The 14,574-nt window shown below is 43.6% G+C and overlaps 1 protein-coding gene across 1 annotated transcript in view; it reads right to left on the bottom strand.

The window, feature by feature from the left end:
• RESF1 (retroelement silencing factor 1) overlaps window positions 1-14,574 on the bottom strand; it is a 273,652-nt gene that overhangs the window by 29,033 nt on the left and 230,045 nt on the right. Inside the window, exon 3 of the mRNA XM_069628561.1 lies at window positions 125-202. Within this exon, the coding sequence (XP_069484662.1) occupies window positions 125-202 (78 nt within the window). The remainder of the gene's footprint in view (window positions 1-124; window positions 203-14,574) is intronic.

Below are 14,574 nucleotides of genomic sequence, written 5' to 3'. Positions count from 1 at the left end.
TCTGCAGGAGCAGCAATCAGTACAGCGGCAGTTAGCAAGGGATAAACTGCCAGGCATCAAAGGCTCGCAATTTTCCAGAGGATCTCCAATGATGCAGCGCACTAAAACAAATGTACTATTTTACCTTGAAAGGCAGTCATGTCCACTTTCCTTTTTTTCAGGGGGATGTTTTTTAACCAATCTTCTTTTTTGCTACGGATTCCTGCAAAACAACAAAATCACCATGTTTACAAAACCCCAGAAAATAAATCAACATTCCTTTTAAGACATCTTCTTTCTGGGATTATTGACTTGTCTTCATGAGTACTGCCGAAACCAACAAAAACAATTAATCTAAGAACTTGGAAAATGAAAACTCGACATTCCCCCTTTTTGAACAATGGTCTGTATGAAAGCAAAACGTCAATTTTGCACATGTTAAAACAGGACCCAAGGCTACCCACACCATGGAGGTGTATTTTGATAGAGGCAAACGGGCACGAATATGTGGAGAGTACAAGAGTAGTTAGCATTGCTCGGATCACCTAAAAGTCATATTGAAAACCAAATCACAATTAGGGTGAGTAAAATGATCTTGCGTGCAATGGCTGGGGCAAAGAGACATTTCATCTCAACAAGGCTGAATAACACCCATGAAAACCTCATATGCAGCGATACAGTTACTTACATGCAAATGTCATTTGACTGCTTAAATAAGACACCTGATACTGCGATTTGGGGTGCAGCTGGGGTCAGAATCAAATTAAAAAAATAATGCGTTATAACATGCTTGTTGAGTTGCCATGAACCCTTGAGCACTTGCATACACAAGGAGGGAAATGTTGCATAACGTAGAGCCCACCTTCTCTAAAAGCGGGGCATTACTACACACCGTTTTCAATCAGATAAGGGTTCTGAGCGAGCAATCGCCAGGCCCCCACCCCGTAGAGGCGAAGGAGGCTCTATCTAGGGCATGACCCAAATACAGGTGGGAGGGGTGGCCTCCCCGCTACCCCACCCACCAGTTCCTTAGGTTATGCCCCCTAAGTGGAGCCCGCCCTCGATTCTGCCCCCCACTTAAAGCACTGAACACAGATGTCCTGTTGCTTGGAGGGATTGGGCCTCTTGTCACAAGCTTGATGTGGTCATTTTGGCTATGCCTGAATACGATCAAAAGGTGCATAATCTCAGGAGTTGTAGCCATCATAAATCTTTCTCCTGCACGCTGGCATCAACAATAAAGGCCAGTGAGTGACTATTTCAATGAATCCCATGCCATGATTGGACCCGGGTTCATTTATATATAGGTTTAGACATTTAGGACAGTTGTAAATAAACCCCTATATGATTTATAGTTTTTGAAATCAGTGGGTTATTGCCAGTTCATAAGCAATAGATAACAGCTATTATGTTTATTCCAAACTGGGTGTAACCAGTTAGAGCCATTGGACATTTTGGGCTTCCCAATTATTCTAATGTTTCATAGACCGAGAGGACAAAGCAATCTGTTCGTCTTCCATGTATTACACAAAAGGAAAGATATCTGCTCTGGTTATACCCAAAGTTTGACTTACATTTGCAAAATAAGGAATGCAATGAAGCCTGGACTTCATGTCTGGGCGGTGGACCACAGCTGTAGGGTAGTTTGATGCAGTCAAACAAAACAATTGGTAAAATAGACATCATAAATAAAAGATCTGCTTTTCACGCACGTTAGGGCCTGGACTTTTCCAACCCCATAAATCAATTAGGGAAGGCCTGCTCGAAGATCCTACACCATCTTCAAAACCCTTGTAAAACCATGCAGAGCAATAGTAACCCAGTTCTCCCCACTGCCAGAGAATGAAGCTCAGAGTAGGCCCAAAGCTCCAGCTTTGAAAGATACATTTCCCTAGAAGGGAAATCACTTTCAGCCAACATGTACAACCTCGTGATTAATGTCAGAGAATCAATTTCCCCGAGTTCGGGGAGCTTGCATTTATCTGTGGATCCACAACTTTCTTAACAAAGAACACGCTGCCAGTAAAAGTCACAAAAACATTGTTTCCCGGGGAATGTTCTCACACCAGGGATGTAATGCTGCAATTTGATTGCGTCCACACAGAGTACATTATTTGTTACTTTGAGAGTAAAGAGCTTACCCCATGTGTCTGCAGCATTTCATTCATACACTGGAACACGGAGACATCAGCCCCGGACAGGCAACACCAGGAAGGGTCAGACAGGGAAACTATGTTGGAAAGGCTAATTATACGCTTGGCCCAGCTCCTTAAGCACAAAGCAGACCTAGGCGTCCCAAGGGTTAACCAATCCTCACCAAATTACAAGCAACGTGTGTAAACCCGCACTAGGAGTACCACGCCCAAAAACAGTTGGCCAGTGTAGGCTGCATGTTTGGAGAAGGCTGAAGAATGATGGAAAAGGAGAGGCAGCGATGACAGAGGACAGTGGCAATGTGGCAGCAGTGGAGAGCAGGAGGAGGGGGGAGAACCAAGAGTGTAAAAGATGAGGTGGTAACATCACAAGGAAGGGGGACAGGAGGAGGCGGTGAGATTTAAGGGGGTGAAACAGGAGGTGGCCTCATCAGAAGGTGGAGAGCAGTTGCAGGAGGAAGCGGTAATATCAGGAGAAGGGAGTGGAGCCAAGAGGAGGTAGTGAAAATTAGAGTGCAGGAGTAGGTGGTGAATCACAAGAGGAAGGAGAAGTGATAGCATTAGAGCTCAGAAGTTAAAACAGAGAGGTATAGGGGCAGAATACAGAGGAGGTGGAGAAGGGAACATTACATAGTGGGGATGGTAAAAAGCTGATGCAGAGGAGGTTGGAGGTGTAACATCAAGAAGAGAAGCAAATATGCCAAATGAGACAAAGCCCAGAGGAGCATAAGGGTTAGAGTTGGTAACATTAGGCAGATAAACCCGAATTGACCAGGTACTACTAACCCAAGAGGAAGAAGACTGGTTAACAACAGGAGGGGGGAAGATGGGTAGAGAAAGATTAGGAAGTGGTTTCCAAGGAAGACAAATCTGACCCACTGCTGGTTATGTACTTTCTTTCCTGGATAGTTGTAGGAATAAACATTAGGATCTTCAAGTACGAGGCACCAGGGAGGTATCCACCGGTCCTATCCAACTCAGCCAACCGCCCAACTGCCTTCCTCAAAACCTGGAAACGACAACACTTTGGAGCTGACCTGACACAGGCATTCTACATTCTGAAACAGTGGCAGCAGCCTCACTGGACAGGAATGAGCAAACCACCAGACATAACATATCTCCCTCCTTTAAAACGACAACACGATGGCGGGCGGGAGGCAAACCAAAGGCGAGAGGGGCAACACCATAACCAACCGAATAATTACAGCCACCAACCACAAGCGCTTATCAGACACTCGCACACCAACCCCTCACCATCCCTACACACAAGAACATGCTCCTCAAAACCTAAGCCAACCCCACTGTTGGCCAAAGAGCAGGAACCAAACGTAAAATAGGCAACCAGCCCCTCACCATAATCCACTCTCAAAGGCCCACTGAACCATCAGAATACTCCTCTGAACCAAACCACACTCAAGGGATGTTAAAGAAAACTGACCTCCCCATTGATGACACCAACACCAGAGAGCTCTACCTATCCAGGAGTGAACTCCCCCCCCCACAACGGTACCAGGGTCCTCCACATCCACAAAACAGGCGAAACTAACTGAAGAACAAACACAACATTTGTCCATGCAGGGTTAAAACACAACCAGAAGCAAGGACAAGAGAAGTTACAACTCCATGGTAAATGCCTGGCGACAAAGCCAGGTGTACAACACCCCATGGCAATCGCACTGGGTGTCCAACACCCCTTGTGGCAAAACACTCTGTGTGTAACACCCATAAGGGCACAAGGCCGTCCATGGCACAAGGCCGGGTATCCAACACCGCCAAACGCGCACAAGGCCGGGTGACCAACACCCCAGAGGCACAAAGCCAGGTGATCTACACCCCTAAGGGCACAGCACTCTCCCTATTGCATAATTGCATAAAGCTGGGTGTCAAAGCCCCCAATGGCAACAAAAAAAAAACGAGTGTCCAACACCCCTGAGGGCACAAGGCACCCCCCTCCCCCATGATACATGACAAGGTGGCCAGCACCCCTACAGCAAAGGGCCGGGCCCAAACTACTGCAGGCACTACCCTGCCCGCCACAGCATTTCTTCTCAACAATCAACACACCAGTTCTCTAAAAACAGTAACCTCCCTGCCGAACTTCGCATAGCGGGAGGACTTGCCTTGAAGATGTGCGAAGCTCCGGAGGGCTCCATGAACACCTGACACAGCTAGCGACTGGTAAGCTCTTCCACTTTTGCAGCCACTTTCCCAACTTTAAGGATCACAGGCCCAGGACCTTTTGAAACGACTCACAGCATTCAACTTGCAACAAAACAACCTGCAAGGCCGTGAGATTTCAGCCCCCTGTATAGCCGCACTCATCCTTCCTGCGGGCTGCAAAGTCACTACCCCGCATTGCCTCACATTGCACTGAGGGCAGTCATTTACCCAACCCCAGTACACTCACCGACCCAAAGGAAGACTCATATGAGCCACTGCTGGTTAGGTAGTCTCTTTACTGGATATTTGTAGGAATAAACATTAGGATGTTGCCCCATAGCTGACCAGGATGTAAAAAGCTTTACACAATCATCGGTTAAAAATGAATTTTTCTTAAAACCTTCATCCTATAGTCCAGGGTTGTCCAACTCCAGGCCTCGAGGGCCAGACACATGTCATATTTTCAGGATACCCCTTCTTAATATTCATGAGATACATTTGCATATAATGTTTCCAAATGTATGCACATTTCTTCTCATGAATATCAATGAGGAATATCCTGAAAACTCATCAGGATTCCAGCCCCCAAGGCCTGGAGTTGGACAACACTGCTATAGTCAGTCCCCTCTGCTGGCCACATTAGCAATTTTGAAATTTGTTTTGCTAAAAACTCGCTCTGTGCAGTACATGCTATTGAATTAGCTGATTTTATTCTTGAGTCAAAACTTGATGTCGTAGCCATTCCTGAATACGTGGCTCCAGGAAGCAGCACTACATGCTACCCAGATTGCAACCCCCAAAGGTTACAATATTATTTATATTGATTGTTTTGGATCAAGAGGCAGAGTGGCACTTATCTTTAGAGAACGTCAGAACATTTTTAAATCTGATACTTCGAGTTAGATCATTGTGAATTTATGTTAAGTAACATTGTAACCCTATTACTATGCTCAGTATTTTAATAATTGTATAGACCACATATTCAGACACCGCTTTGAGGAACAATTGTTGGCATCTCTTGAGGCTGTTTGTAAGTATTCATCATCTCTTCTCATACTTCGAGATTTTAACCTACGGTCAAACAATCCCTCGGACCAACGATCTCTCAGACCAATACGCTTTATCACTGCTGAACACACTTGAGACCCTTGGTTATCAACAGCGTGTTAAAACTTCAACACACTGTGGGGGAAACATTTTGGACTGGGTCATGGCCAAAGACCAGGCCATTTCACCTGTAGCTGTGCAAAACTGCATTTGGTCATATCATTCCTTTCTCCTGTTCGAGCTTTGTCTCCCCCATCTCTTATAAAAAGACAGTCCTATGGAAACGAAGCTTGTTCTGTCAAGGAACACACGGAAAGTCACACACATGAGGAATTTGACTCACTAATCATTCCTCAATTATCAACTTTAGAGGAGGATATATCGCTTGGAAATGTCACTATTCAACTTAGAACCATTACCTATGATGTCTTTGATACTTCAGCACCCCTTAGTCTCACTTCCCAGGAGAAAATTACAACACAGCCAGAGGTTTACACCTGACGTTCTATCTGCTAGGAAGGTCAAACGCAGAGCTGAACATAGTTGGATTAAACATCCTCTGACTCTACTGTTCATGCTTAGAAGGACGCAGTAAAACATTTCAAGAACATTCTTTTTAAAGCAAATGAGATTAAACTAAATACCCAGATTAAAGCAGCAAAATCAAACTCGAGGGAATTGTTTTTGGTTCTGCATGAATTAAAAAGGGACACCGGCTGAACTGCACGTCATTGTGGTGCCAAGAAATCCATGAAGGATTTGCACAGAAAATATTGCAACATCAAGCTTGCATCACTGAACAAGTCAAACTCATGGAGAGTACAGGAACCACAATGCCTCCTCCTTATCCAATTGATACATTAACAACTGCTACAGCATTCTCATTTAAGAAAGTATCCTACGCTTATTTTAGATATTTGTTGTGTCTTGACTGTCGTGTAGTCAGAAGAGTACTCTGTCCACAAGTGCCGCACAGAGAGAACCTAAATCACTCTCTGTACAACCTTTGAGGCCACAGGTGGGAGATGATCTTCCGGAACCGTGGACCTCTGGGAACCCCGAACCACAGTAAAGAAAGCACCTGTTAAGTAACAAGCCTAAGACAGCAATAACAAAAAGAACAAGGAAGTGGAACGGTCTTACCAATAAGTGGGCATGGTGTATCTGCTGCACCTATAGAGGAGGTTCCGGGACCCAGCAAGGCTGTTTCCTTTTGCAGGGCAATAGGTCAGACTTTGCTGTGTGTGCCGGGCCCACCTGATGCCAAAATCCGGACAAGGAAACTAAGCGGAACGTAGTACCAAAGGGTTAAGTAAGTAGAAGTCCAGAAGGCAGTCCGTGAATCTTAACAAGGAATCCAATGAAGCAGAAGACAGAAGCCAAGGGGAATCCGATAGCAGTCCGTAGTGTAATCCGAGGTCAGTGTCCAAGTAATCCAAAGGCATAAGTGTAGCGCCGAACAGGTGTCCAAATAAACAGCTGTGAAGCACCGAAGTGTTGCGATGCGGCTGTTTAAATACCGGCGCTGCCTATTACCTTCTGGTCACATGAGTCGCAACAGCATCACGTGAGTCTAACTTGGAAACACCTGAGCGGGAGATGTTGGTCATGTGACGCGGAAGAAGCCGGTCTCGCAATCGCCAAGAAACATGCCAATGGAACGGGCGTCTCCGCGAGTAGGCAGCATGTCGAACCATGCGCGGTGGCATATGGGGACTCAGGGAAAGCACAAGTGTGTCCCGGAACCAGGCAAGAGGACGGGATGGGATGGAGGTGCGAGGACGGGCAAGGGGAACACTAGGGACACTGAGGGGTGAGTGTGTGGAGTGCGTGACAATATTGTCCATGTGATGAAACCAACACCTTGTAAAGGGATATTTACCCGGCTTCCTATTTCAAAGATTAGTTGGAATCATTTGCCCCCTGGGGCACTAGGTTCATAAACTGGTCTCTCAGAGGCAAATGTCCCTAAATGCCTCAAAGAGGCTTGGATCACGCCTTTATTAAAACAAGAGAATCTCGACCTTGATGACCAGGGTAACTATAGGCCTTTAACAAATGTGCCTTTTTTGCTGAAAGTCCTCGATAAAGTTGCATGCTGCCAATATAAAGTCTTTGTGGAACATGGAATTCTTACTTCTGGTCAATCAGGTTTTCGTAAAAATCATGGTACTGAGATGGCCCTATTAGACTTGAAATCAAACAGCAAAAATAATTGACAGAGGTAGTGTAGCACTACTGTTGCTACTTGACCTCTCTGCAGCATTTGATTTTGTGGACCACAAACTCTTGGCAGGCAGACTGGTCCGGGTTGGTAAATGTTCTAGCGGTGCGGCTAGTTGGTTTCAATCGTTTCTTGGCCCAAGGTCGGCAAAAGTTGTTTAAAATGATGCACAATCTCAATCAATGACTCTAACTGGTAGTGTCTTTCGCCACTACTGTTTAATGTATTTTCTAGACCATTGTGCGATCTCCTGGATGGCCTGGGTGTGCAGTTCGCACACAATGCGGACGACACTCAGATAGTACTGGAGTTATCTGGATCCTATACTAAAGAACTGGAGACGGATATACATTGACTATTTGCTACAGTCTATGATTCAAAAAACCAGTACATACATTTGCAACACTATACACTTTCTGCAGAGGTTTAGTCAGGTAAACTACACCCCTGAATGTATCTGAAAAGTCTCTATACTTCGGTTCCCCACGATTTGGGGATGGAAACAGTGGAGTGGTTCCTTCAGATAAGAGCTTCGCGTGAATTCATGCTTGTGTTATTGAAATTAATTTGCAGAGAACTATTTCCAATTTAAGGATAAATTCCATCTAAAGGTTTCAGGCACCTCAATGGGTGCCACCATGGCACCAATTTACGCCAATTGTTTCATGCATAAATTTGAACGTGACCATGTTTTAGATCACCCAGTGTTGGCATAATTATTTGAAATTCTGGGTCAGATTTATCAATTACATTTTTGGCGTGTGGATAGGGCCTGCAGAAGGTCTAAAAGGGTTTCTGGCATATCTGAACACCACTGATCCACGCACACAGTTCACTAGTGAGGTATCCACCAACCAAATACACTTTCTAGATGTGGATATCACTGTTAAAGGCGACAGATACCGGATTACTGTAAAGATACAGACAGGAACAATTTGCTACACCAGTTGAGTTTTCATCAACCCAGCCTAATTAAGCATCTGGCAGAAAGGAAGATTCTTGAGTGAGAAGAATAGTCAGCAATCCCGCTGAATATGAGAAACAAATTGAACAAATGGGACAGAAATGTATAGCCAGAGGTTACAAAATCGAGGACATGGATGTATCAAAAGAACAGGAAGCCCAGCCGACACATACAGAGGAGCTCACCAGAGCACGTAAAGACAAGAGACCTCCAACATTAGTGTACGTTTCAAAGTACTCAGTTCAAAGCAGGCAAATCAAATCCATTGTTCAGAAAAACTGGAGGACATAAACATGCAACAGCAGGGTGGACGTTCTGTTCCAGGAACCACCCACATTTGCTTACAAGAGAAGTGCAAATTTCAAAGATAGACTTGTCCAGACAAGTAGCATAAAGAAACCTCCTCTCACTAAAAAAACCGACAAGTTCACAAGTTCACATGCATACATCCGAGATTAACATTCAATGTTTTGCGATATATGACCCGAAAAATGTTACATATACCATCAGATGCCCATGTGGAGTTTATTATGTAGGTCAATCGAAGCGACCCTGCAAACAATGATGGAATAAGCATCAATCATGCATACAGACTCAGAAGCAGAATTCAGCTGTAGCACGACACTGGGCTGAGAAACAGGACATCCCACAGATACGCTTCCAAATAGTCAAAGTAGTTACGAGAAGAGGACCACATGACGATCTGGAAAGAAGAATCAATTAACGTGAAACATATTGGATAGAGATACTGGACTCAATGGCCCTACATGGGATCAATTAGGAAATTTACTTTTTGTGTTTTCTGTGATAAAGCTATGACACAGCGGGTTAACTACTGACACTTGTCTGTGAGGAGTATTTTTCTAGTTCAATAATAGGTGTGGTATTGAACACGTTATTGTGGGTTAACTACAGGCATCGGCCTGTGAAGAGCATTGTTCCGATTAAAAATAGGGGTCCTCAGCCTAAATACATTACCTATTCAAGCGCCTACATGAGTGCATGTGCCCCAGAGATGCAGTTCAATGTTGCTATCGTGTTCAGAGAACTGTTTTTGCTATATATATATATATATATATATATATATATATATATATATACACACACACACACACACACACACACACACACACACACACACAATCACCGTAATCTGTTCTTAACAGGATGATGGTATGTTCGTAAGAGATGGGGCGTGAGATGCATTTTTCACTAATTGATCAGTTAGATATAAAGGTTTGGTATTGCTACTTGTAAGCTTGTACCTCCCTTAAGTATGACGTTATGGTTCTTTACTTTACTGGGAGGATAGCTCAGCGGCAACATGCTCACCTTGGAAGCAAGACGACATGGAGCAACACAAGTTCGATCCCCGGGTCCGCGCTTAGAAACCCCTAGGTAAGCGCATTATAAATAACCTATCATATCATATCCATTTATCTTAAAACCAGTGTGTGAGATATTTAGCCCCGTTTATGCTTAGTAGGACACAGCCATAGCTTCTATTACTCCTTATGTAGAACTCTCACAGATACCCCTTTAACTGATTTGTGTACCTTTGACGCGAGTGCGAGGCACAGTGTCCCATCATTGGACCTCTGACGTCATTGCGCTTCACAGCGCGTGATGTCGCAGGGACCCGATGCTCATTTAAACATTAGCACGGCCCCGGGAACGCCGTTCACACTTACCGGTGTGCGGCTCCATGAGTGAATGCATCGCTGGTGAGTAATTTAATTTCAGTACTGAACAGTACATTAAATTTAAGGCGCCATCATTAATGTATGGTTATTTAGCGAAACTGGGACCAACATGCTCATATCATTGCCTTGTCCATGCATACAAGCGCCCACTACAACTTTTGTTGCGTGAAAGACGAAGGACACAGGTGAGGACATAATGATATGATAGGGAAACATGGGGATCAGACAATGATTAGCTTGTGATAGCATTTAAATGTGATTTCGTTTTGAAATATGCATTGAAATTGGTTTATATTTGTGCATATTTAAACTGACACTACTAATTGATATTTATTTTCATTCTTATTTTTGTTTAGTCACGCTTTAATTTTTGGTTTGTATTAATGTTTGGTCACTGATCATTACGTCGATGTTCATATGATGATATTTTATGGTTTATATTTGTATATACTACTGTGTGTATGACTCACACACGGTTTGGCCCAGAGGATGGATTAAATCCGAAATGCATAGGCACTTAAACCTGTGTTAGCAGAACACTGCCTTGTTGCTAAATATATTTAGATATAAAGAACTGACTGTTAACATTTCCTAGTAGAGTTTTTTTCTTCCAAATACATGAAATAGAGTGCACAGAATTGCTACTGTGTTGCAACGTTTGAAAGATTTGCTATAAGCCCTCCAATTGGGCGCAGAAAGAACCGGTGATTCTCACAGGGGTTCTCTGCAAGTATTTTGTGTTGAGTTGTGGCCTGATTCTTTGGGCCTTATTTTTGCCACAGAGCTCCATATATCGTACGTTGAATTGTTTTTGGAATTAAATATGTTTGAGATTTCTCCAGATTTTCAGAACATACAAATACCAGGATCAACAGTGTCCACCTGTCACCCATTTAATGCATTTTCTAGACCATTTTGCAATCTCCTGCATGTGCAGTTCGCAAACTATGCAGATGACACCAAGATAGTCCTGGAGTTATCTGGATCCTATACTAAAGAGCGGGAGAGGGTGAATTAAGTTTTTATTGCTATACAATCGTGGATGGCAATGAATTCACTCACTCTGAATGAAAAGAACTGAGCTGCTCATTCTTGAAACTGCTCATTCTTGGAACTGGCTCCAAGCTAAAATAACTGGATTCTCAATATAGCAATTTCATGATCTCAGGTAACATTATTCAAGTCTCTGAATCTGTAAAAACATTGGGCGTCTATTCCAACTTCCAAATAACTTTCAAAACCATACATCTCATTTAAACTCCTCTTTGTCTTACTTGATACATCCGTTATGACAAATTCGCCCCAATCATTCTGATACCAACAGGGATTTGATCACAGCAGCCATTATAAATACAAAATTGGACTATTGTAATAGCCTTCTTGTAGACACAACTCAGGCTAACATAAAAAGGCTGCAGGTCACTCAAAATGGTGCAGTCCTTTCAGTTTGTGGAATGGGACGTCAACCCTGCATGTCTGAGACCCGCCGGAAGCTGCATTGGCTTCCAGTAAACCAAAGCTTACAATTTAAGGCATCTACCATGGTGTATAAATGCCTGGCCAGTGACACCTTTGCTCTCGAATTAAGAAAATGCCTTTGAGACGCACTCTATGTTCAAACAAAGATGCTCTATTGTCTCAAGCATGTGTTGCCTTGAAGAAAATTGGAGGTTCCAGCTTTGACGCATGGGCTCCTGTTCATTGGAATGCTCTTCCTCTTGCACGTAGAACAACCCCATCAACATCACAATTTAAAACATGTCTAAAAGCATTATCAACAGCACAATTTAAAACATGTCTAAAAGCATTCCTTTTTGATAAAGGTCTTCGATTGCTCTGCTACCTTTATTTGTTTTTTGTTGTTTTGTCTTGTGAGCGCCCTGAGGCCTTCAGGTGAGTAGTGCCATATAAAAATAAAATAATCTATAGATGGAAAGATTTTCAAGTAGGAGGCACAAGGACGACATCCACCTGTGCCATCCAACTCAGTCAACTACCCCAACTGCCTTCCTCAGAACCTGGAGAATGTAGTGCAGAAGTCATGAGACTAATGGGTTACAATACATTCTTACTAGAAAAAAAACGTAGTGTTTTCCGTTTTCTAGGGTTAGGTTTGAAACGGGATAGCATGGTGCTGCTTTGTTGATTTTAAGTGTTGCTGGTTGGGGGGAAAGTAGAGGATACAGAGATACCCGTTAGAAGGAACGGACATTTGAAGCTGAAAATATATGTTCCCAGTGGAAAGAAGGAATTCAAATGTTTCTCGGGTGAAAAGTCTTAACTGAAACATCATACTGAAATAGAAATGGCTCAATTGTCTAGGTTAGTACTGCAGCAAGATTTTAACAAGCGTGGTCAAACTCCAATGTCCAAGATTTGTGTCCATCGCAAACATGACACTCCCAAAAGCAAGAATGTTATGCGAGTGCATCACCAAGCCTGGCAGCAACATGTGAAAGGTGCTCAGGTTTTAGGATGTGTTGTGCTACCCAATACCTGGTAGTCCAAGCTGGTAGTAGATTTCCAATATTATGTTTCGTGGATCTTAATTTTTATTGATTGTTTCTACCTTGTATATTTGATGTTTTGTACTTTTATGGTTCAACACCGAAATAAAGTCATAACACACACAGTACCTTTACTATGGAAGACTGTCTAAATGGCACTCCTGGTTGATGCTTGGGATAACTGAAGTCACTTATTTTGGTGTGGATTCCAAAACAATATTGTGGAATAGGCTGGATTAGCTGAACAAGTTGTTTATAGCAGAGCTATTACAGGCAATCCTTTGAGATTGCTGCCAAACGAGACTTATTTACATGCTCTGTATGTCAGCTTCCTGGCTTTCAATTTTAGAGGGACCCAGAGGGCTCCCATCATTGCCTTCATCTGGCGGATAACTGTGCGTCATGTTGCACTGGAGAAGCACTGCCTGTGCCTTAGTAATTTTGCTTCTGCCATTATCCCTTGAAGACTAGCCGAGTACACAGACCAGGCTGTGGATCCTAGAAAGCAGTTATAAATAACTGCTGGAATTAGACCTAAATACCAATCTGTAAAAGGAAAAGATGCAGACCCACATGATATTTTACTCATTTTTAAAATTGGAGTTACTCAAAAGGGAACAAGAAAGGGAACTGAAGTGTCCAATTTAAGCTGCACACCCAACATAACATGTCACAATCGGTGCATTGAATCTAAAACAGACACACTTCACTCTGCCCGATTAGTGTGCACTATAATGTTCAAGCTGTGCTACATGACCAAACGGAATAAGCAGTGGCGATGGAGCTAAATGTGCCCCTGTAATATTGGGAAGACTAACCTTTCCTTTCAAAACTGTTTTGTAACACTGTGATTACTTCTAGTGGATTGTGTAAGGGAGAATGCACACTCTACCCACTTGGTACTAGAAATTACAAATTAATTAAGTGGGAAGGAACAGCCACATTCAGAATTTATGAGACTAATCACTGGCACCAGTCCCACTAGTTCCAGAATGGTGGGGCACAAATGATGGGACTGCTCACAAATGAGACCGCTCCATACGAGACAGCACAGGTAAATCAGGCAAATGCTACATAGACACAGGTTTTGAAATTGGAATTCTTTCAAGCGAGCACCAATTACAGCGCTTGCTTGAAGGCCAGAGTCAGCTGTTAATCATCAACCATGTAGGCAACCTGCATCGTTCTACCCGGGTGTGAAAGAAGGAGCAAGCAGCAAAATGTAAGACAGTCTGGAGTTACATGCAAAAGTAGTAATACTGCACATAGCTGATCAGCGAGGTGAAAACGTGATTGTGAGGGAGTCTAGGAGGATATGAGAAGTTTGGACAAGGAGAGATTATCGTGAGAGAGGAGGGGGGACGTAGTGGGAGGGAAATGGTGCAGTTTGAAGGAGGCAGCGTCGTCAGTAAAGACGTTGGGTGGAGCAGACAGAGGAGCAGCAGAAAAAGACTGGTGAAGGAGCAAGAAGAGGAATGGATGAAAAGGACAGAGTATTGCAGGACAGCAAGGAGGGAGGGAAGAAAGGAGGAATTGACAACTATCACAGAAGAATCAAAGGCAATATCTTAGAAGGGGAGATGACGAGAAAGGAAGACAACGCAAATGAGAACTGGGCCAGACAAGTCACATGGGATACTGCTGGCCTGGTGGGTGCAGTTCTAGCCAAAGAAGTCTCTAGAGGATTGTTAAGTTTAACAACCCCAGGGCCCACTGTATTCTTGCAAAGTATCTCGCAAAGTGACGCCTGGTCCCACTTCAGATGGCCAAATGCATCACCCCATAGGGTGACCAGACGTCAGAGTTTTGCTAGGAGTATCACAGAATTGCGCCCTCC

This window comes from Ambystoma mexicanum, chromosome 12 (genome assembly GCF_040938575.1).
Source record: "Ambystoma mexicanum isolate Mex_15411 chromosome 12, UKY_AmexF1_1, whole genome shotgun sequence".
NCBI lineage: Eukaryota > Metazoa > Chordata > Amphibia > Caudata > Ambystomatidae > Ambystoma > Ambystoma mexicanum.
The sequence above is the reverse complement of the archived record's forward strand: the minus strand, read 5'-3'. Positions and strand labels throughout refer to the sequence as shown.